At 46.1% G+C, this 22,607-nt stretch overlaps 1 protein-coding gene across 36 annotated transcripts in view; it reads right to left on the minus strand.

Moving 5' to 3' along the window:
- Positions 1-22,607, minus strand: part of nrcama (neuronal cell adhesion molecule a) — a 478,378-nt gene that overhangs the window by 21,178 nt on the left and 434,593 nt on the right. For 21 of the 36 annotated variants that reach the window (XM_038780573.1, XM_038780570.1, XM_038780576.1 and 18 more), the window contains 6 exons: positions 20,573-20,752; positions 17,470-17,502; positions 16,371-16,436; positions 12,634-12,750; positions 5,561-5,719; positions 1,315-1,446 (listed from right to left, as the gene is read on the minus strand). In XM_038780573.1, coding sequence (XP_038636501.1) covers positions 1,315-1,446; positions 5,561-5,719; positions 12,634-12,750; positions 16,371-16,436; positions 17,470-17,502; positions 20,573-20,752 — 687 coding nt within the window. The remainder of the gene's footprint in view (positions 1-1,314; positions 1,447-5,560; positions 5,720-12,633; positions 12,751-16,370; positions 16,437-17,469; positions 17,503-20,572; positions 20,753-22,607) is intronic. The other 15 variants (XM_038780581.1, XM_038780579.1, XM_038780578.1 and 12 more) reach the window with 3 other exon arrangements.

A 22,607-nucleotide genomic window follows, 5' to 3' on the forward strand; every position in this document is an offset into this window, starting at 1 on the left:
ATGCTTGACAAATCTGTTGGAATTCTTTGAAGATGGAACCAGTAAAGTGAACAAGGGGGTGCCAGTCAATGTGCTATAATTGGACTTTCAGAAGGCGTTTGACAAAGTCCCGCATAAGAGATTGCAAAATTAAAGTGCATGGGATTGGGGGAAATGTATTGAGGTGGATAGAAATCTGGTTGGCAGAGAGGAAACAAAGAGTATGGATTAATGGGTCCTTTTCGAATTGGCAGGCAGTAAATAGTGGGGTGCCACAGGGATCGGTAACAATATATATTAATAATTTGGATGAGGGAACAAAATGTAACATCTCAAAGTTTGCAGATGATATCAAGTTGGGTGGGAGAGTGAACTGTGACGAGGATGCATGGATCCTACAGCAAGATCTGGACAGGTTGGGCGAGTGGGCAAATCAATGGCAGATGCAGTATGATTTGGATAAGTGTGAGGTTATTCACTTTGGAAGCAAAAACAGGAAGGCAGATTACTACCTGAATGGTTGTAAATTGGGGGAGGGGAGTGTGCAGCAGGACCTGGGTGTCCTTGTGCACCATTCGCTGAAGGTAAGCAAGCAGCTGCAGCAGGCAGTAAAGAAGGCTAATGGTATGTTGGCCTTTATTGCAAGAGGTTTCGAGTATAGAAGCAGGGACGAGTTGCTGCAATTATACAGGGCCTTGGTGAGGCCACATCTGGAGTATTGTGTGCAGTTTTGGTCTCCTTCTCTGAGAAAGGATGTTCTTGCTCTCGAGGGAGTGCAGCAAAGGTTTACCAGACGGATTCCAGGACGTGACTGTCAAACGAGGAGAGATTGTCTAGGTTGGGATTGTTCTCGCTGGAGTTCAGAAGAATGAGGGGGGATCTCATAGAGACTTATAAAATTCTAACAGGACTAGACAGGATAGATGCAGGGAAGATGTTACCAATGATGGGTGTGTCCTGAACCAGGGGTTACAATCTGAGGATTCAGGGTAAACCATTTTGAACAGAGATGAGGAGACATTTCTTCACCCAAAGAGTGGTGAGCCTGTGGAATTCATTACCACAGGAAGTAGTTAATGCTAAAACATTGAATATGAGGCGGCTAGATATAACACTTGGGGAGAATGGGATCAAAGGCTATGGGGAGAAAGCAGGATTAGGCTATTGAGTTGGATGATCAGCCATGGTCATGATGAATGGCGGAGCAGGCTTGTCGGGCCAAAAGGCCTCCTCCTGCTCCTACCTTCTATGTATCTATGTATGTATCGATTGCATTAATGTGACGGGCATTCTACAAGGCCTCTAAACACTAGGGTTGGTAAAACATTCACTTACCTGGATATTTGCCTCCTTTATTTCTTTTGATGAAGCAGACAATCAAGAGAATCAGGATCAGGAGGGCGATGGCACACATTAAACCAATGAACCAACCCTGGGTGGCAATGTCTACCTGGCGGCTTGCCATGGCTGAGGTGCCGTTTATATAAAAAAGAGAGGGAAAAATTACTGATTAAGATGTGAAACTGAGTGATCATAAGGGAAGGTAACAACCCGGGGAATTTTCTGTTTGTCTGAATTCATTGCACACCGGGAATAGGTTACCTTATATCAACAAACGACAATTAAAACAGAACAGTAAATATTTGTTGCATACACATTATAAATTTCAACCACAAGTAACATGGTGACAAAAGTGCGTGACCTGGCTTTATAGTCTTACACTGTACAAATTGCATGATAGTCACTGAAGTGCAAGTGTCGTACATTTTTAATATCAATCATGGGGTGCTAAGGTGGCACTTTTGATTTGGGGTAATTGTGTAAAACATGCAGGTGTCCATTCAGCTGCCTGTATTACATCTTTCCCCATTTTTATTCCCATCAGCTTCAATGAAACTGGGAATAGATGCATAATGGGCAGCTGAACTGTCATCAACCATTTCTCACTATCGCTCAAAGCCAAAAGTACTCAATTCTGTCCCAAAGTAGTTAATGTTTAATCTACCGCACTGAGCTCCTGATCTACCCATTGCACCTTTGAGAGATGGCAGGCAAATTTAGAGGAACTCTTGATGCAGAGTCATGCGCCAGCTTGGAAGAGAATTTCCTTCTGTATTTTCGCAATGGGGCATAAATACTGAAATGGGGAGCCGATTGTTTAATTAACCAACCGAAGCAATGCACATCGTCAGGATGCCTGGAGTGTAGGGAATCCAGCAGCTACAATATATGACTTTGCAGTTCCTTGGCAGGAGTTGAGAACCACCAGCTTTTTCCTTAGTGCCACCAATATTGTGTTTGAATATGTTCCATCAACCCAATGAGACAGGAACAGGCTAAACGTGATGGACTTGTCTCATTAATTGAACCATATTGACGTTTGTGAAGAAAAACATGCATGTTTGACTAGATAATCTGCGTACGTCATAAGGTCAACATTTAGCTTTTGGGAACCGGGGATAGATTTACGAAAAGTCTGAGAAAGTAACGTTTAACACAGCAGTGCCACATCTAGGAAGATGAGGGGATATGTGGATGTAACCAGTAAACAAAGAAAGGCGTTACACTTGACATCTCAGAATAATCTCAAAAGCACTCCAAATACAATTATTTTAAAGTATTTTCACTTTTCGTCATTATCTATGTGACTTTGTGCAGAACAAATGCTTGAAGGAGGCACTGTCTCGTTGTACAACTGCCAATACCAATCTCCTCTCCAACGCAAGCCAACGTTATGGACCAAGATTCAATTCAGTTTGCCTCATTTTGTATTCTGCTTGGCTGTTGATTATCTATGGTCGTGAGGAGAGGGGATCCAACCCAATATACCGGGGGTTTCAGTGCATACCCAATGATGGGCCAAACTCACTTTGATAGCCAAAGTAGCAAGGAATGAAGAGAGGCAAAAGGACACACTGAACAAAGATTTACCCCGAGGAAGGAGCTCCAACAGCACCAAAATATTTTGTAACGTATCAAAGGTCACCTCGACAAATACTGACAGTGACTTGACACCTGGCGAGTAGAGAAGACTCAACAACACGCAGGGATGCTCTTTTACTGAGATCAGGGGTTCAAGGATGCTCCTGCCATTCATCACAACTGAAAACAAGGAGCTGCTAGGCCACAACATTTAAAAATTAATAGTCCCATCAAATTTTTTGTTCTTCAACACACAAATGTCACTAAATCATCACCAGTGCCTTGAAGAATCATGCAAGATTCTGGGTATATGCCAAGTCCCACATTTTTAGATTTTAATTGCCAAGCTGTCTCACTATTTCTCTGGCCAAAACCTATAATCACATCAAGCTAGACCTTAAAACCATTTATGTACACAGGTTGGATAGTTTTAAGATGAAAGAGGAATTTAAATGTCCCTTCACTGCTAACAGACAGAATCACAAATTAAAAGGCAGCATGTGGATAAAGTTGGCCAGTGAAAGAGTTGGACACGGTACTGAAAGAGATAAAGACACAGTGTCCCTTTTTGATTGTCTTGAAGTTATCCCTGTAACTTTCTGAGGGAACTTCCCCGCCTTCAGTTCCAGCATGGTTGTTGATCACCCGCATCCCGTGCCTCGATTAAATGGGTGGGCAGCAGGCATTTTAAGGGAAAGTTGGAAAAGGGAAAAGAAAGGATTTGGGTGCCCGAGAGACAGATTTAGTTGACTTTACGGCAAATTAGCATACTGGGAATAGATCACCCACAGAACCGCTCGTAGGTAATCTGGAGCAAGGCTGTGATGTTACGTGGGTTGGGCTTTTAAGACCATTACTCAGGAACTCCTGGGAGAAGTGATCCAAGTAGGTATAAGTTGGGATCAATCAGGGACCATTCAAGTCAGACACTGTTCTATAAATTGGCAACTGCTTACAAATTCCCATTTCTTTCCCTCGAGAAGTTATCAAGGTAGGAAAGTGGAAAATGACCGGCTTCCCTTCTCTCTCTCTCTCCTTGTGTACCATTGATCCTTTGGAACTAAGACGAATGGCCCCAGAAATACGGAACACAAAATGAGCAGAAAAGCAAAAACATCTCTTACATGACTGAAGTGATGCCCCATGCGGCACTGTAACGTACTGAGGGCTATTTAAAGTGAACTTGAGGTTGCCCATAATTACTACAGATTTAACAACTCTGCCTTGTGGCAAGTGTCAAAAGGGTAGAAGGTTAGACTGGATTTAATTTGACACCTTTCAACCACATCTGGAGCAGACAAATAGAAAAAGGACACTGTCTCTTTAAAATGCTAGGCCCTAAGAATCAAACACTACTTTAATGCATCAGGCTGCATCAACATGACTTTCGCTAGGTATCAAAATTCTAATTTAATAATTGCAGGATTGTAAAATAGAAATGCAAAATTTATGCACAATGCCGTCATTCAGAACAGAGCGGAAGATCTTATGTACACTGTCATGTTGGTTCAGCGAGAGATGGATGAAGTTCAGATGTGATAAAATGAGCACTCGGTCCAATGTTTAAATCCGGTTGAGTTCCGCCACTGATAAAGAGAATATTCCCATCCAGACCCTTGATGCAAGCAGACTTTGGGGTCATTACAAGACTACTTACAACTGGATAAATACAAAAGGAGCAGGTCGGGAAAGACTGGATCACCCACTGGTCAAGGCTAATCATTTGTGGTTTGCACGAACAATATAAAATATAGAATTGGTTAGAATTGCGGAATGTTCTCCCTGGATAGGGGCGTGGGGATGACATTTTGTAAAACCAGAGTTAGACATAGTGTGTTATCAGAAACCAGTGGTCCTGAAGTGCAATGTTTACAATGCACTGACTTCACCGACACACATATGCACACACACATCCCATACTTTCATAATGGCATTTTCAAGGTTAAGGAATAAAGGACAGGAGTATCCAATTCAGTCCCTCAAGTCTCTTCTGCCTTTCAAGTAGATCATGTATGCCCCATATCCTCATTCTATTAATCTGCCTTTATCTCCATACCCTTAGCCAAAATAAATCTATCTTACTCAGTTTTGGACATTTTAATTGACCCCCTAGCATCCACACCCATTTTGAGGAGGGAGTTTCAAAATTTCCACTGTCCCATTTGTGAGGAAGTGTTTTCTGATATCACCCATTAATGGCCTAACTCTCATTTTAAGATCGTGCCACCTAGTTCTGAAGCCCCTACCAGAGGAAATTTTAACACCGAACAAAGGAATTTGGTCAGGATTCTCCAGGTTCAATGATGGACATTTTCAACTAAGTTCACCAAAAAAGAAGTTCCCGTTCTGGTTTAAAATGACATGAAAGCTTCGAGAAGCTCAGGCAAGACAAACCCTTAACTTGCTTCAGAGGATATTCAGTGAAGCAAGTGCAGCATCTCGAGAGTTGGACAACATCGGGGGCCGAAGGGCCTGCTCTGTGCTGCACTGTTCTATGTTCTATGTTCTATCCCAGAGTGCCGGGCCCAACTACTGAAAATGTGCTGGGCCACTGGATTCACACAGCCGACCCCATGGTCCATCCACAGCCAGTCAGTCAGTAGCTTTGTTGGAAGCAATTAGGGAGGCCGAACCGACAGCTCTTTGCTTGCCGTCTCACCTGGTGGACGGGTCTCAAACCGCTCGTCCTTACTCTGCAACTGGCCCGCATGGTTCTCGGCAATGACTCGCACTCTGTAAACAGTTGCCGGCAACAAGCCCTTTAGCACAAAGAAGTTCTGCGAGGAATTTATCTGCATTTTCTCCAGAGGCTCTTTACCTAAAAAGCGTATGGAGACAAAGAACTGACATAATTGTGGCCAGATCCGATCAGTGTTACATTGACAACTCTTTTGCTGTAACTGCTGCTGATCTGGGCATGTGTGTGCAATCAGAATGGATGCGTGAGGCACACTTAGAGTACTGAACTACAAGTTAGGAAGTTAATTGTTAGACCAAAGTACTCAATTGTTGATAATTAATTTCCCAGTCTCCCTCCCATGTTAATAAAATCAATTCAATTATTGATCACTGATCGGGTCAGCCACTCTCAAAATATCATATGGCAATTATGACATTACATTTTATAAGCAGTGTTGACGAGGCCCTTTCCTCTCTCCTGGCTTTCTCTTTCTCCTCTTCCAGAGGTGCCGACTCACAGTGGCAGCTCTACAGCAGCCAATCCTCACCGACAGTGGCTATTCGTTCATGGGCCGCATCAGTGCCAAGCCCAAATCTGCATCGCTGACATCCATCATTTTCTCAGTCACTGCGAGAGCCACTATAAGGGGTGGAAGCCATTCAGTGCGAAGAAGCAGGACGGCAATGAGGCAGATGGTACCACCCTTACTGGTGCGCCAGCTGGGAGTAGTCATTGCAGAATTGTTACAGGAATCAAAATCGAGACCAGACTGGATTCATTCAGCCAGGGTATTGGGAAAGCTTCCAGATGATTGTCTCTCGAGTTAAAACCTCCAGGTAGCACGGAGATGTGCCATTGAAATATTACCCGGAGCAATGCTGTTCCTTACTTGTAGAGTACTCAAAGGGCCATTTAAAACAGGTGCAAAAATAGAGATGCAGCCAATTCCTGCTCAGAAAACCACTCCATTGGTCCAAAAATGGCAAATATCAGGAACTCATAGTTTAGGGAGTATGGTTTGCTGAACGTCTTTTGTGGAGAATACTTATTACAGTTACAAAAAGGCGGCAATTTGCTCTAGCCTAGAAAAAGGGATCCGTTAGAGGATGCACACACCTGCTAAATGTTGGCATGTGTCGTGAGCTGAGAGGCCAAAGTTTGAGCACACAGGAGTCGAGCATAAGTGGCCACTTCAGGTGGCACCCCAGCTGTGATCAAGCCCTCGCTATTCCTCCCACCTCAAAACTACTGTTTCCCCCAAGTGTCTGTCTCTGTGCATTGTTTTGATTCCTGGCATGGTAGCACAGTGGTTAGCACTGTTGTTTCACAGCTCCAAGGTCCCAGGTTCGATTCCCGACTTGGTCACAGTCTGTGCGGAGTCTGCACTTCCTCTCTGTGTCTGCATGGGTTTCCTCCGGGTGCTCCGGTTTCCTCCCACAGTCCAAAAGATATGTAGGTTAGGTGGATTGGCCATGCTAAATTGTCCTTAGGTTAGATGGGGTTACTGGGATGGGGTGAAGGTGTGGGCTTAGTGGGTGCTCTTTCCAAGGGCCGGTGCAGACTCGATCGGCTGAATGGCCTCCCTCTGCACTGTAAATTCTATGATTCCCTATTTCCACTTCCCAGTCATCCCCATTCGTACGGTAGTCATGATTATCAATGTGCAGCGTTCACAAAAATGGGCGTGATTCGCAAGCAATCGGTAAAAATCCCGAACCCAAATCTGTTGAGTTGCTTTAAGCCAGAGATCCTCGCCATGTCTTGCTTACTGGATGCAACAACACTGAAGCAGAGTGGTGACCTTTCCCTCGGGTTCCTCCGGCCTCTTCACATGGTTCAGTCCTATACAGGGGTTGGCTCAGTCCTATACAGGGGTTGGTCAGTCCTGTACAGGGGTTGGTTCAGTCCTGTACAGGGTTTGGTTCAGTCCTATACAGGGGTTGGTTTAGTCCTATACAGGGGTTGGTTCAGTCCTATACAGGGGTTGGTTCAGTCCTATACAGGGGATGTCGATAGACTGCAAAAGTGAGTAGAAGCTTTAAATGGATGGCGATGATGGAGAAATTGAGCCCCATTTATAAACATTATACCGTCTTTTCAGTTCTCTGATGTGCTATTACCAGCGCTTTCTCTCTTTAATCCAGTCACGATAAATCAGCAGGGTGGGGGTGGGGGTTGCTTTCACCTAGAACTCTACAAATGCCCCTCCGACTGGTCAGTTAAGGTCGGATACAGTTACCACAATTTGGCATCTGTTTACAAAGGCTCGAGGATTTTGGGCTCCACTGCTCAAGAGGTTTATTGTATGTTGTTACTGAATTGTTGGTTTTGTTGGCATCGGGCCTAAATTTGTCATGCGTCAGTTTGAACCCATGCCATCTTGTCTCACTCAATCCTCAAGGAGTGTCCCAAATATTCCATCTCTCTCCCTAGAGAGGTTTACAACCTGGTGGGGGAGACACGATTGTTCACGGTCTGTGCTTGGCTCCCCAATCAGCATCAGGAAGTGGAACCCCTGTGCCTGTACCATTTTCTATTGGCTCCAATTGCCGGTCAGCAGATTGCAAAAAGGAATCGAAGCTTTAAACAGAAAGGTGACTGTAACTTGGGTGAAAGAAATGCGTAACTTGGACAAAAGGGAGTGTTTGCTTAACAGGAATTTATCGTTTGTTTGGCTCGGTAAGCAAGGACAGACAGAGTGGGTAAAGATGAACTGTTTTGTGTTGCAGCTAACAGAAACATTTCACTTAACTGATGCTCAGCACACAGTCACTGAACAGGCTAACTAGCTATCACACTAACCAGGGATGGGGAGTAGTTGTGACATCTCAAACAGCCAAAGTGCCAGTAAAATGCTCGTCGATCCAGATTAATTATTGAACCCAAAGCCCCAGTGTGTATGGGTTTACTTAATACGATCCCAATGTCCCAGTGGCTGGACAGACCATCAGTAACTGAAACAAATCAAATTCTTATTATGCCTCTTAGAAATAGTTTGGAGCGCAAGTGAGCCGAGTGCCAGCATCTTGCAAGCCGACATGTTGACATAGTGCATGTGCCCCAGCATATTCGCAGGAAATACTCAATCTGTCTGGCAGCATCTGCGCAGAGAAGCACAGTTAGCATTTCTGCTCAATTGGCAGGCTTTGTCAATACTTAGCAGACGTTTCACCATCGGCACTGCTGTGACATAGTTTGCAACTCTCACCTACTATCCACGTTGTGCGCTATGCTCCGACTGACTCTGACTTAATTTAAGCAATTTGATAGGGGTTTATAGACAGAAGCTACCACAATATTGTGGGTAGCATGGTGGTGTAGTGGCTAGCACTGCTGCCACACGGCGCTGAGGACCCGGGTTCGATCCCAGCCCCGGGTCATTGTCGCTGTGAAGTTTGCACATTCTTTGTGTCTCACCCTCACAACCCAAAAAGATGTGCAGGTTAGGTGGATTGGCCACACTAAATTGCCCCTTAATTGGAAGAAAATGAATTGCGTAGTTGAAATTATTTTAAAGAAAGAAGCTACCCCAATATTTTCCAGTGTGAAACGCCATGGGGGCCATTCTCCGGGGTCGCTAGCCCCAGGCGGGATTCCCGATGGTCCGTTGAATTGGGTGAGTGCGAAAACTGGATTCTCCCTGGGCGTCAAACCCGCTGCGCCTTTCCCGATCAGGTTCTCTCTCTCTCGCCTCCTCGCCCACCCCCTCCCCAACAGCTGGAAGTCCCGTGGGCGCCTATCTCTCCTGGCCCTGACAAGAGGGGGGCCAGGCGCCGTGGACTTTAGGAGGGTGGGGGGGGGAAACAAGGAGTTATGCACTACCTCCAACTTTGCCATGGGCTCCTCTGCTGCTCCCAGGCTGCAGAGGGAGGGTCCTTCAAGGGACATGAGGGATGTGGGGGCGAGGGGAGGAGGGGCTGGACTTTTGCTTTCCCGTGAAAATCACTCTTAGGATGGTGATTTCAGGCCCCTTTCTGGTAAACAAAAATCTTCATTATTGCCTGTGTTCTGTAAAACCTTTGAAGTGGCCTGGTCACTTTAAAATCCATTTCCCCTGATCACAGCAGCGCTTAATTCTACAACAGGAATTGCCCTTGGTTGATTTCAGAAACCTCGGGTGTAACCAGAGCTCTTTGAAGTGCATTGATTCTTTTTGCTCATACTATATTTTTCTTTCCTCTCTGCTAAGCTTCAAGATTGGAAAGGCTGGGGGTTTTATGATTGAGATAGAGGCAGCTGAGCGATGATTTAATTGAGGTCCATAAAATAATGAGGGGGTCTTGGCAGAGTGGATAAGGCAGAATAGGAGTGGAGAGGCGAGGGGTTGGGGGCAGTGGGGGGAGGGTCGGGTAGAGGCAGAAGCTTCTAATACATGCAACGCACGGTAATCTGTTGGAAGCACCGTGATCTGTGGGGCTACTGCCAAGGGCTGAAAAATGAATCACTTTCAGCCAGCAGACATCCGATTGTCTGCCTCCCCCACTGTTATTTTCTATAAACCCACAGCCAATCTCCTCACTCCATTCAATGAGACCCTGCGTTTTGTAAATATATATGGGCGCAATTCTCCGCAAATGCGAAGAGTCGTGAAGGCTGCCGTGAAACTGGCCGTGTTTCACGGCAGCCTCCGCGCCCCCTCCCGGGACCCAATTCTGCTCCCCGGTCGGGGCTAGCAGCGGGGCCCCGTGAACCACGGCATCGCAGGCTTAGCGAACTTCACTAAGCCGCGCGCCAAGGGTAACGGCGGCTGACGCGCACAATGACGTCAGCTGCGCATGCGCGGATTGGACGGCTCCAACCCGCGCAAGACGTCATCACGCATATGCGTGAAACCCGTGCATGCGCAGGCCGTCATGCCCCTCAGCCGCCCCGCGGACTGATCCAGCGGGGCGGCGGAGGAACAAAGAGTGCGCGGGGTTCAGATCCGCTGCCCGCGATCGTTGGGCACCGATCGCGGGCCCATACCACCCTTGGCACGGCCGTGCCAATCGGTGCCATGGTTCTCCAGAACGGCACTTTGCGGCCGTTTTCACGAACGGTGAGAGCAGGTGTGTTGGAGTTCGTGAAAACAGCCGTAAAGGGCTGGGAAATCGGCCCATCGGATAGGGGAGAATCGCTGCTCGGCGTAAAAAAACGGCGAGCAGCGATTCGTGTCGTGGGGCGGCCGTGGGGCGGGTGGGGGGAGAATAGCGGGAGGTCGGGAAAAATGTCGGGAAGGCCCTCCCGCTATTCTCCGACCCGTCGTGGGGGGGGCGGAGAATTCAATTCCTCATTCAAAGTTCAGTGCAGGTAGGCCGGATGATGGGGGCAGAGCATGCTCCAAAAGTGTGCCTTGCAGAAGCTGTCCACATTACTTCTGACGGCACACAATATAATTAGTACCTAGGGGCACCACAGGGTTACTATTTATGTATTTGCTGAAACACCAAAGTTAATAGCTTCCACATTGCAAGCACTTTCGGTGTCTCCTGTTCATACGAGTTATTATGGGATATTTTCAGGGGAAGGGTTGACTGAGCAAAATTAGGAGTTCCATGTCTAAATGGTCCTAGAAGTTGATTAAAGAATCAATAATGCTTTGTGTGATGAGCACATTTGTTACAGTTCCTCAGGTTTAAATCTTTTATTCTTTCTGAGAACGTGGGAACCACTTAATCTTCCCCATAACCTGAAAGTCTCCATGCAGGCCACAAACAGGTCTTTAAATTACTCTGCGTGTGTGGCCGTGCAATACCGCTTAAAGTGGCTGCAGCATGGGGATATATCGCCCACACAGAAACATTACAGGGAATGTTGGCATTGACGGAAACGCAACATTTAATTCTTACCCAGAGTTGCCCTGACATGTTGGTGGTAGGGCTTCTTCTTGAACCAATGCAGTGTGTTTGTTCCAATTCCAATTCTCTTCCCACATTGAGGCAGACATTCGTCCACGTCGATAGCTAGTAATCTCCGGAACTGGTCACTAATCTGTCACCAGGGGCTTATAGTTGAGGGGCATCACCAGTGTGGCTGACCAGGAGTCTCTCCCACTCTTATTGCCAGCCATTGGCATGTTTGGGAGAATTTGCAATTTGGCAGTGTGTGCCATTGAATACAATTGAAAGGCATTAGAGGGGTGTTAGAAGTCAACCGTGTTAATGCACGACTGGAGTTACATATGGGCCAGACAGGTTAAGGCTGGAGGGTTTTTCCTTCTCACAAACTATCTGGGTTTGGAAACAACAATTGAAAAATAAATCCTTACATGGGAATTGGCCATCACTGGCTCCGCCAGCACCTATTGTCCATCCCTAATTGCCCTTGAACTGAGTGCCCTTGATCTCGGCCGAAAGACCGGGATATGAAATATTGGCAGGATAATCCATGTAGCAGACTTTGGTTGAACAATCGAGTGGCCCAGAACCAAGATCGTGCGCTTTCACACCGCTTTATCTTTGCACTGGCTGCAAGGTGACATGTAGTCCAGTGCAAGTTAGTTCCTCAAAATACCTGGACAATCCATGGGGCCTCCTGAAAAAAAAACTTCTAAAACTCTTGAGTTGAAATTTTGGATTGTTTGGAGAGCGTGAAGCTCTGTAGATATTTCCAACCACTGTCTTTGGTGTACCAAGTGATCACCGAGCTGAGATCAGTCACAGCGCAACGAGGGTCTGCGGATCACCATCAGAGGTAGCACCATCAGACCAGCACATGAAATATAACTGTGGCCTGAGACTTGTGAATCATGAGAGAATTTTATGATGAGTCATATCTACCTCAATGTCTCTTCAGCTAAAACTTGGGAGATTGCACCTTCTTAATCCTGGCTGAATTTCGGTTGCAGCAACATGATTTGGGGAGATCAAAACCCGGAATCTGATCAATTTGGAATAATGGGATCGAGAGCTCACGACTGGAGCTAATCAGGGCCAGCAGGCAGCTGGCGTCTTTTAATGGCACTGAGGGACTGATTTCTGAGATGAAACAACCACCAGGTGAAACAAAAATGACCCAAACGTTTGCCATTCGCTAGATTAAAACATGTAGAATCCAATGAATTGAGCTCTTACTGTCAGCTATCTCATATTCAACAGAAATGTGCATATCCGTTCGGTCAAACTCCCAACTGATATTTGCATGGGTTGCGGCTGAGGTAATGTTCGTAATTACTGGACGAAGGACCAGGACTAAGTAGGCAACAGAAGAGAGAGAGTCACATGAAAAAGTACAATACCCAGTGCATTAAAAAAAACCATAAAAACGGTATCAGCAGTGCAGAGACCAATTTCCTCTGCAGTAGGTCAGTGGGCTAAATTTCTTCAGCCTTGAAGTTAAGCCATGGAGTGAGGGATGTCTAAATATTTAATGGGTTCCCATAAAATTCCCTCCTCCTCTATTATCATAGAAGCCAAAGCTCATTTCAACAAAGAATTATGAATCTTGATTGTCAAAACAGTGCACGGAAGACTTCCATCAAAATGCATTAAACACCCCATGACATAACTGCAAGGCTTCTTGTCCCTTTGCACCAGAGAGGACTGCGGGCCTGAAAATTGTACAGCACACAATACGTGACGGGACAGTCCGGAGACGGTTCCTGGGCCTCTTTGCACTAACTCGCAGTACATTGGCTCCACGCTCAGTTTGTGTTCAGCTGCTCTGGGGACAGGAACTTCTTTTAATCGGAACCACGTCTGTCTGAACTTGTAAATGAAGGTCGTGCGTTCCTGCTTCATTAATTGCTGCTCCCAGGCCAGACACAGAAGTGGTTTGGCAGAGGGAATTCATCCAAACTCTGCCCAAAACTGGTTTTGCCTGCATTTAGAAATAAAGCGAATTGTCTATTGATTTCCCCGGTCCATTCTGCCCTCATTTTCGCACTTGCCTTTCTGTGTCCACCTCTAACCAACTCTGGGCTGGGGAGGGGTTACTGGGGCATTCCTAGGGAGCATTGGGTAATTCATCTGGCTATTTGGAGATTCCCCTCAATCTAACAGCAGGGCCTCATTAGAATCGCCTTTCGTTTCCTGCCAAACCGGGGAGATGGGGGGAGGGCGTATTGACAATGGGGGGGGGGGCAGATTGATAATTGGGGGCGGGGGGGGCAGATTGACAATGGCAGGAGACCTTGGGAGACAATCCCTGGCAATCACGCGGTAGGCCAAAGATTGGGCTTGCTAACTGTGGTTGTAGTTAGCGATGGGTATGATCAGCATAAGGAGGCCACAGTGCTGTTTAAGGGGTCGAGGAAGGAGTGCCAGGAAAGCCGTTGGCCTGCAGAGCTGACAACTCGCTTCCCATCCCCTGAGTCGGCAGCAGTTACATTTCAAACAGGCCCCCAACATGCTGGTTAAGAAGTGGCCCGCCTCTCCAAGAATGGATACAATCGTGCCGAGAAACCCATCAATGCCAACGGGTATAGGTGGAGCTCATTTGTCCTGCTTCAGTAACATCTAACCTCAACCTTCTCCTGCCCATCATGGGGACCGGGGTGGGCAGTGAAGATGGAGTGAAGATCAAGGCCATTGTGATTGGGGCTGTGTATACGTCAAGTGTCAAGTTGTTTGCCAAGCTTTGGGTTTTTCAAACTAGGCAAAAGACTTGCTAAGCAGGACACTGCCAGACTCTTGTCTGTAGCACACCCGAGCGGTGTGGAGAACCAGGAACTTTGAGAACCCACTTCAATCCCACTTTATTTGCGTATAACTTAACATAATTATCCTTTTGGAAATTAAACATACTGGGTGGGATTTTTAGGTACTCGCCCAGGGACCGGAAAATCCCGCCCAAGATCAACGGATCATTTGCTTGTCCATCAAATTATCCTTCCTGCATGTGACGGCCCCCAACGTGGACGGGACCAGGTGATTTAGGCCATTATCTTCCTCTTAAAGTTGGGTCTCACCCAATTCTGATGGTGGGTTTCACTCCATCCTCAGAGGAGTGCTCCAGTTCTGACCAAGTTGAATGTAATAGCACAGAGAAAAGCTCCAGACATGCCTCGTCCCACTCTATTAATTTACCAGCACAACTTGGCTCCCTCATGTCCTCATCTGTCTTCTTCAGCTAAAATCCATCTATGCTATCCCCGAAACAACTCCTTGTCGTGGCAAGTTTCACATTCCCATCCCTCGGTGATTCAATTGATTATCCACAAGCTTTTTAAAATTACACAGCGAGATGGAACCTGCAATGCATGGCCTGGCCTGAAAGGTTGGTGGGCGCAATTTCCAGAAGGAATTGGATAAAAAGTTGAAGGGAAAAGGCCTATGGAAAAAGAGTAGTGGGGGTGAGGATGATTGGATAGCTCCACAGAGCCGGCACAGGCACAATGGCCTCCTTCTTCACTGCATCTGAGGTTTAACGATGGACGCAGTGTGATGGTCACTCAGTTACGATAGAGGGTGGCATTCAATTATCTGGGGTCTCACCTAATTCTGATGGAGAGCTCCCTACTTTTCCCCTTTCAGACGCTGGACCATCCTTTGCATAACTTCACCATTTATTTTGACCTTAGATCATGAACTCAAGTATCTATCTCCAACCATGCCATATATTGTACTCTTCCAAATGTACAGTAATAGAAGCATCATGTCCACTGCAAGAATGTGGATGAGAGCTGTCAAACTTGCTCTGGCTTTCTTCATGAAAAGTGTGTGGTTGAGCAAAATTCAGGACCAGAAAGCCATGACAGCAAAATCTGCCCTTATACTTGTTAAGCAAAATACACATGGAAGTTTTGCCATTTCTTTTTAACTCTATTATCATTAATTTAGTGTTTAACTTCTCCCCATGCTACGTAACACTGGCCAGCTCAGTAGCTGTGACATTTGCTCTTAGCTACCATTGGCAGTGACTTATGTCATGTTAGAATTCATTCCCTTTGCTAGCTGCCTTACTGAATGATTCCGCAGATATCTGGACACCTCCCTACTGGAGTCTGGATAAAGGCAGAAGGGGATTCTCAGTCTACTGAGAGTGGAATATGATAGGACACCAACACACTGGACCATTATTGTCATCTCCCACTGAAACATGATCATGGGATTTAATCACTGCCACACTGTACTTCAGGAAATTTCCACATCATACCTTAGCCAACACTGCTCGCCTGCAAAGCTATCTACTCCAACCCCACTTCTCTACCAGTGACAACTTTTTTTTCTTCGCTAAGTACTTAGTTCATTGATCCTTAAATGGGATCAGTGTCTAGGCTTTGAAAACTATCTGTGGTTTTGAGGTAATTAATTCATTATCTAATAACTCTTGAGTGGCAGACTGGTGTCAATCATGTGTCTCAGACACCTTGTTACTGAGTCACCGCCCAGTAGAAATAATCTTCTCCTATTTATCCCCTCAAAAGGTGTCAACATTTCAACCACTCTCTCTATTAGAGGTTCCTGCTTAGGAATGGAAAGGGATAGAGTTTGGGAGTGCAATCAAGTCTGGTGCGAGCCCAAAATTAAACAAGGTTGTTATTTGGAGTTAGTATAGGAGAATAATGAGTTTGAATCAAGCAGATTAAATGATGGGTCGCTTTGGTTTTTTTATAGGTGATTCCCAGTCAGGTGGAACATGGAATGAAGAATGGCAAGGTTCGACCCCCTGCTTAATCCATTTGAACCAGTTCAATTCAAACCAGACATTTAAACCGAGTCGCCCCATCCCTAACATTCATCCCCACACAATGATCAGTTTGTAGGCAACGCAACTTGGTATGTTTGTTGTGTAAATAACAGTGAGCAACATTGAAGTTACATTCACAAGAAAAGCAACATTGAAGTTGTATTCATAAGAGAGGCAATACCCTTCATTACTTTAACAACAGGGATTATTATATCTGTTTTCAGTAATGGAGACGTTGAAGATATTCCTGGAGCGGCAGAGAAAGGAAGAAAGATAACAAGTGAGACAGAAGGACGGAGCAGTAAATGCAGTAATATAATCATTTGGAAACTTAAGAGAGAGAGAGAGAGACAGTAGACACAGGGTAAGAGTAGGGAAACACAGAATGTGCCATTTTGGATTATCAGTGAGCCATGCTAAATTTCACTTCACAATAGGGTTGCCAACTCTTTTTGGACATGTTCCTGGAGATTGTGTCACATACCTTCCCAACTACACCCACACAGCCTTTCTCGCGACAAGCAGCCAAAAATGGCTTGAAAGAAAATATTTTTTTTTTTCCTGAAAAAAAACATCCCCGTAATTTTTCTCCACGTTTGCTCGGAATCTCTGGAGACTCCAGGACAATCCTGGAGGGTTGGCAACCAAGTGGTCAGTGTTAAAAGCCCGTGCCTCAGTGGGATGGTGCTAAGCAGGGGGGCTCTGCGTGACCCAGAGTTGGGACGGAAAGAGGAATCCAGAGAGCCCCAAACTATAGCCCCAACGTCTCCCCGAGCAAAAGCCCAACCCCCACCCCCTCCACCGTACCGTTTCGAAACTGAATGGGTGAAGACGGTCTCACCCCTGAAAAATCATTATTCAGCTGAAGGAAAGCAATACCAGAAGCAAAACTACTGTTAGAAACTGGGCCTGTTAAAATCTAGCACACGCAACTGAAAGTTCATGCACGCTCAAGAATTAAGGCATTTGCTGTTAATCTAAAACAAAAAGTGGGGTTAGCAATAAACAGCGAGGCTGCAGAAAGTCGGGAGGCTGCAGTGCGATGGATTAAGAGCTGGCAGCACCTCCGAGGCGGCACATTCAATGCAATCTATGATTTTTTTTCCTTACAGGCCCTGCTGGGTATAGTTGCATACATTAAGGCGCACAATCAAAATATAAAGAACTAAAGGAGCTGGCAGCCTCAGCTCCACTACTCCGACTAATGCACCCCAAACGGTTACAACTCAAACCCAAATACACGGCAAGCAGGCACAAACTCAGAAAACCATGCAGGTTACCTTTGCCTGCCCCTGGGACGCTTTGATGAATCACTGCCAATAATGAAAGAGAGAAAGAGAGAGAAGTGGGGGTCCGGGGCGGGGGGGGGGGGGGGGGGGGGGGGGGGGGGGGGGGGGGGACAATAAAAAAAACACAAAAACTGCATAATTAGGAGCACACTGGGAATACATTGGAAACATGCACAGAGAAGGACAAATGTTAAAACACGTTGACACTATTAACAAATTCGGCAGAGTCTCTTTTGAAAGAGATATGTGGGCTTGTAGTGACACAGTGGATAAACAACATGCAAACACTATTTGGGGAAGGGGCGGAAGGAGGCAGAAATTCTTCATGGATCGCAGAAGAGAACAAGTGGATCAGACTGGCTACCTGTGATGATAAATCCAGCCTAATACCCAGTTCCACTGACTGCAACAGACTGAACACATCAAACTGGCTGTGTAACAGCTCCCCCCTCCAGGGGAATCCCACCTGAGACAGGCTTCTACCCCAATTAATAATAATAATCTTTATTGTCACAAGTAGGCTTACATTAACACTGCAACAAAGTTACCGTGAAAAGCTAATGGAACCTCTAACCCACTGAAAGCAAAAACCATTAAGATCTTCCTGCTCCTATCCCACAGTGTAATTTCAGGGAAAGAAGCGGTTTCCACACGGTCCAATGGGAGTAACCAAAACAGTGAATGCAATCACCAAGAGCTCATCTGTCAGTGCGGGACGTACTGAATTCCCAGGAGGATTCCGGCTCCTCAACTCTGAACACTTGGCGGTGATCCCTTCGACTGCATTTCTTCAGGCAAAGCAACGGAGTATTACAGGTAGTGGGAATGGCTTGAGGTATTTGATGTGTTGGGTGCTCTGGATCCGTGGAACACATACAGGCTACCAACACTTAAAAATAGTACAACACTATTTTATTAAGCTAGAAACTGTTGAACATACTTTCACTGTGGGTTAACACGATGTTAGATTAAACTAAAGACCTATGCCTATCCTAACCAGTCTATTCACTCAGCACACGGTGGGGATCTGTGCTGCAAGCTGTGAGCTCTGTCCTTCTGAGAGGCTGCATCCCGAATGAGCGGGAAAACTGATGCCCCCTGTCTTTATAGTGAGTGTGCTCTAACTGGTGATTGGCTGCAGTGTTGTGCGTGTTGATTGGTCCTACTGTGTGTCCATCAGTGTGTGTGTCTGCACCATGACATACTGGTGTATATTATGACAGTATTGACGGTCAGGAATCAGTAGACGTGCTGGTTAGCCAGGAGATTTGCAAACTATCCCGCAGTCTTCTTCCACTTCATTTTCATGGATGCAAAAGGTCATTAATTATGAATGTTAGGCAACACCGCGGGATGGCTGGAGCAGGTACTTCTGGCAACAGCACAGTTCTCAAAGCTTCCTATCCATTTGCCAGTCTCCAAACTGTGATCGTCCAACTGGCCCATTGCATCAACTTTGGCCTCTTTGTGGCAATGTGCTTGAAGGAATGCGAGGCGATTTGCTCTGGAATCAGAAACTCCACTGAAATCATTCAAACCTTTCAAAGAGTGGTGGCATTTGACCAGTCAGGTTAGACCATTGGAATTGTCCCACGTTTTCATTGAGTGTTGCTGTACGTGGAAACCGGGAGCACTGATGTTCCCAATGGACAGAGTGAATCTCAAAATAGTCTTGTTTATGTTTTTTCAAAAAACATTCTTTTTTTTCACTAAACCTAACTTAATCCAAACACCCACAGGGATAAATAAGCAGTCTTCAATTCTGGAGGTGGTTAACCCCAGTAGTCTCTGAACACAACACAGCATTCGGCTAATTTCCCGAGCACAATTGAGACACATGTTCTGAAACTTTATTGGCCATGTCTTGTGTTTAAAATGTTGGTAAATCTGATTCTGTTCCACCCAATACCACTGGAAAGTCCACTCATTGTTTTATGCTGCCACTAGACGCGAGGCTGTGGCTGAGATAACAGGCGTCTCCCCAAATCCTCGACCTAGCATGCCTCGATGAAGAACACAATCATCAGCCTTGGGACTGCCAGCTGGAATCTGAGGCCAACAAGGTGCCAGCCCTGCACTGTTCGCATTTCCCAGGCCACCTTCAGAGTTACTTTCCCCTCTCCTAGGCAGTTTATGTTGCGGGGGTATAATTTCTAGTTATTGCCAACTGTACTTGCCCACCGCACCAATATTCCCCCCCCTCCCCCCCCCCACCTCCCACCCCCACAACCACCACCATGTGCGGCCATTCACAAAGTCATTCTTCATGTGTCAGTCCAGACAATATGTTCCTCCTCAGGAACTGTCGCAAAAGCTTGCAAGTTCCTACCACCCTGACAGCCACACTGGCGGAGAGCATAGCTCCCGGTGGGACCCACCCAAACCAGACAGGTTGGAGGGCAGGAATTAAATTCATGCCAGTTCTCCCAATCTCCCTGTAGGAGGCTGCAATTTAGGATTTAAAGTCCTCCATGTAAAACGCCTGTCGTTGCCAAAACAGCCCCGAGATCATTCTGTCTTAAAGGCGCAAGTGTGAACAGCAACTGACAAGTGCCACCTACTGGATATAAGTGCCATCAAGTCTGGACAACACAGCAGTGGGAGAACTTAGTTGCCTCAATTGCCAGCAGAAACAGCAGACTCCAGTTCACAAGCATCACAAGATAGTAGCTGCGATAATGTGTGCTCACAAACAAGATTCCTATTCCTGTCTTTGTCATGTACATATGTAGACTGCACAACATGTGTGTGTGTGTGTGTGTGTTGCGGAGGGAGGGGGCAGTCGGGAGAATCACTGCATAAGGAAACTTTGGGTGATTTTTTTTTTCCATTCTCATTAACCCAAATGCATCCTGCCCAAATGCGGCAAATCGAAACCTATTGCTGGACCAGTACCTACCAGTCCACATGTCTCCTTACTATAAGGCCGTGACTCCTTTATCACTGAACCGGTTGAGGACTGAAACTTCCTCTTAAGAAATAAATCAGAAGACTTGAATGAACGCAGACATTCGAGGAAGCTTTAGAAAGCAGAGACAAAAATCAGCACTGACAGCTGAGAACAAGATCGAACAATCTCTGGGTGCAAGTGTACCTTCGTCCATGACGGTAATGGCCTCCTCGGTTATTATGCTGCCAGCTCCCACGCTGGTAAAGGCGTTGAGATAGAACTTGTAGCGAGTGCTGTAGTTGAGGTTTTTCAGAGTCCAACTAGTTTCATTCTCTGCAGGGATTGTGATCTCCACCAGAGGGCCCAATTCATGCGTACTGTTAACTGAAAGGAAACAGGGAGATAAATTTCTGTGTCGGAAGCAAGTTTGATCGTCACATCAGGCGCCAGTGACAGCTTGATGATTACATGCTGCCATTAGCCAGTAATTAATGCTTTACAGTATTCCAACGGCAAACAGCCCTGCACATCAATTTCAACATAATTCTATGTGTTTAGCGTTCCATTAGCAGACTTTGCTACATTTCAGCTGTTGCACCTTGTGTATGCAAATTCCCTGCGGCTGATTAGCTTGAATGTTGTAATCATCAAAGAGCAACAAATCACAACTGAAGATAAAGGAATGTAAAAATCTACCCCAAAGAAGTAAAGCTCTAGAGACCCAACTCAGAAAGATGTGCAAACAGCAAAGTTTACGGAAATGACTCTGGAGTCATTTAAACCACCACAACTATTTTATTTAAATCCTTTAAAGTTAGCAGTGCATGCCTGTGATCTTGCCCCTCCAATCCCCTGGTTCTATAGTTGCTTAAAAGCTGTTCATCTTTAAATATCTGCCAGTTCTGATGAAGAGTCGTCAAGCTGAAATGCTAATGCTCTTCCTCTCGCCAAAGGTGCTGCCTGCTGACCTGATGAATGCTCCCAATCGGCTCCTGGTTATGTTACAGATTACAGTCTTTTGCTTTTGTTTGTTTCATTGATTGCAATTGTTTGACAAAACTGAAGCCACGGTTCTGACGTAGGAACAGGAATAGCCCAAGCAGCCTACTCACCCAATCTATTAGTTTATAAACAAAGAACAATACAACACAGGGGCAGCACGGTCGCACAGTAGTTAGTACTGTGGCTTCACAGCGCCAAGGTCCCAGGTTCGATTCCACGCTGGGTCACTGTCTGTGGGGAGTCTGCACATTCTCCCCGTGTCTGCGTGGGTTTCCTCCGGGTGCTCCGGTTTCCGCCCACAGTCCACAGACGTGCAGGTTAGATGGATTGGCCATGATAAATTGCCCTTAGTGTCCAGAAAAGGTTAGGAGGGGTTATTGGGTTATGGGGATAGGGTGGAATGAGGGCTTAAGTGGGTCGGTGCAGACTCAATGGGCCAAATGGCCTCCTTCTGCACTGTATGTTTTTTGAACAGGCCCTTCAGCCCTCCAAACCTGTCCCGGTTATGATACCAACCTTTGCCAAAACCCTCAGCACTTCCTTGTGCCATATCCCTCTATACCCATCCTCGCCATGTGTTTGTCAAGATGTCTTTCGAACGCCGCTAATGTATCTGCTTCCATAACTTCCCCAGGCAACGCATTCCAGGTACCCACCACCTCTGTGTACAAAACCTCCCTCACACATCTCCTCTAAACTTTGCCCCACAGACCTTAAACCTATGCCCCCTGGTGACTGACCCCTCAACCCTGGAAAAGAGGTCTGCCCATCCACTCTATCCATGTCCCTAATAATCTTGTAGACCTCTATCAGGTCACCCCTCAACCTTCGGCTTTCTAATGAAAACAGTCTGAGTCTATTCAGCCTCTCCACATAGCTAACACACTCCAGACCAGGCAACATCCTGATAAACCTCCTCTGCTCCCTCTCCAAAGCTTCCACATCCTTCTGGTAGTGTGATGACCAGAATTGTGCGCAATATTCCAAGTGTGGCTTGACCAAGTTTCTATACAACTGCAGCATGACTTGCCAGTTTTTATATTCGATGCCCCATCCAATGAAGGCAAGCATTCCGTATGCTTTCTTGACTACCGTGTCCACTTGTGTTGCCACCTTCAAAGATCTGTGGACCTGTACGCCCAGATCTCTCTGACTTTCCAGATTCCTAATAGGTTTACCATTTATGGTATATTTCCCCTCTACGTTAGACCTACCAAAATGCATTACCTCACATTTA

The sequence above is a fragment of the Scyliorhinus canicula genome, chromosome 20 (assembly GCF_902713615.1).
Source record: "Scyliorhinus canicula chromosome 20, sScyCan1.1, whole genome shotgun sequence".
Taxonomy (NCBI): domain Eukaryota; kingdom Metazoa; phylum Chordata; class Chondrichthyes; order Carcharhiniformes; family Scyliorhinidae; genus Scyliorhinus; species Scyliorhinus canicula.